At 58.9% G+C, this 1,616-nt stretch overlaps 2 protein-coding genes across 2 annotated transcripts in view; one reads left to right on the top strand and one right to left on the bottom strand.

Moving 5' to 3' along the window:
- The window catches only part of VDBG_00496 (U3 small nucleolar RNA-associated protein), a gene marked incomplete at both ends in the record, with an annotated part of 1,784 nt that extends 1,392 nt beyond the window's left edge, over positions 1–392 (top strand). Inside the window, one exon of the mRNA XM_003008769.1 lies at positions 57–392. Coding sequence (XP_003008815.1) covers positions 57–392 — 336 coding nt within the window. The remainder of the gene's footprint in view (positions 1–56) is intronic.
- A 547-nt stretch (positions 393–939) lies between these two features.
- Positions 940–1,616, bottom strand: part of VDBG_00497 (conserved hypothetical protein) — a gene marked incomplete at both ends in the record, with an annotated part of 3,053 nt that continues 2,376 nt past the window's right edge. The window contains one exon of the mRNA XM_003008770.1: positions 940–1,521. Coding sequence (XP_003008816.1) covers positions 1,134–1,521 — 388 coding nt within the window. The remainder of the gene's footprint in view (positions 1,522–1,616) is intronic.

Raw genomic sequence — 1,616 nt, forward strand, 5'->3', positions numbered from 1 at the left:
GGTTAACCTCCTCCTCGCCCTGGGCCACCGCAGCGCCGTCCGCGTTCGCCCTCGAGGGCCGCGACGAGCGCACCGTCCAGCCCATCCTCAAGTGGGTGTGCGCCCACGTCGTCGACCCCCGCTACGTCAGCGCATGCGTCGAGGTCGGCATGCACCTCATTGAGCTCTACGCCGAGTACGCCGGCGGCAGCGCCGACCTCGCCGACGGCTTCCGCCTGCTGCGCCGCCGCGTCGGGGGGCGAGGGTCGAAAAGGCAAAAGGCCGCGTGCGAGACCGGGCGGCATGGTCGACGGCCTCATCCTCGGCGCTGCCTGAGTTTCCCTCCCCTCTTTGTCCACATTTTCTCTCAGCTATCTTGCTTTCTCCCTTCCTCTTACGTGGAACCCTCCTGATGTAGAGGCCCCTGTTGGAGACGGTGGAGATGACCGACACAAAGGAAAGAAAACGGAGCGAGGGAGAGGGAACAAAATCGAGTGTGCTTTGATATACCCGGGAGACGATGTATAGAACGGTGAAGATGGGGAGGCGGGGGAAGCCAAGAGGGGATTGCTCCGAACCTCACAGCGTGTTCACCTCTTCTTGTTCTTCCTCTTCTGCTTTTGTTTGATGTTTTGTTTCTTTGCTGAGAAGGAAAAAAGCCAGGGAAGCAAGGATTGGATTTGCTTTGCTGCATTGCGATGGCGTTGGGGAGGGTCAAACAAAGAGCCGGGACAGACCACATAAAAAAGACCGGCGGTGGGCGGTGGAAGTAGTGGTGGTGGTGGCTGTGGGGGTAGACCAGACACACACCAGCAGACAGATAGACCAGTCCCATCCATCTACACCATCTTGATACCATCCTCTCTCTCTGCGGCCACGCCATGGTCAAGTTGGCCTGACTTGATACTGTGACCGTCGCATGCACCATGTCAAATGTACCGAGTTCTACTGTGGCAACAAAAATGTCTCGATTTGTATCACCCTGGTGGTATTACCTCCGCTCACCTCCCAATCCATCCTTCCGCCGTCCTTTGGGACAAGGGGAAATGAAAATGCAAGGCATATATCCACGTCCTAACGCCAAGCATGCAATGAAATCATAAGCATACATCTATCGTTTACATTTCACAAACATCAAGCTCACATGAAAAGCTTCAGTAACCTCCGTGCCGCCTCGACCGACCTGCGCCAATGTCAATCTGGCTCATCTCGTGCATCAGCGCCCAGTCCTCGCCGCCACCGACACCGCCCGAGCCTCGGTGCGTCAAGGCACCGCTCATGAGGGGCAAAGGAATCTTGTCAGGGACTGGGGGGGCGCCGCGCGAGCCTCCAGGAGAGCTGCCATACTGGGGCGCGTGGTTCTCGTTGGGATAGTCCCATGTCGACGCCCGAGGGAGTCGAGTCGGAGGCGTGAAACCGCCTCCCAGGCTCTCCTGGTGATTGTGTGACGAGATGGGCGCGAGAGGGCTTGAGCCAACCGGAGGTGGAGCCGGCAGAGCAGACGCACGATGGGTTCGCTTCTGCAGGCGGTTGCGGCCCCCGCTCTGTGGAGTGACGGGAGGGTCATCTGGCAGAGGGTATGTCGGGGCAGGTGCCGCTGACTGTGAATGGGGTCTGCCAGCGATACGGAGAGGGAA

The sequence above is a fragment of the Verticillium alfalfae genome, genomic scaffold (assembly GCF_000150825.1).
Source record: "Verticillium alfalfae VaMs.102 supercont1.1 genomic scaffold, whole genome shotgun sequence".
In the NCBI taxonomy this organism is placed as follows: Eukaryota; Fungi; Ascomycota; class Sordariomycetes; order Glomerellales; family Plectosphaerellaceae; genus Verticillium; species Verticillium alfalfae.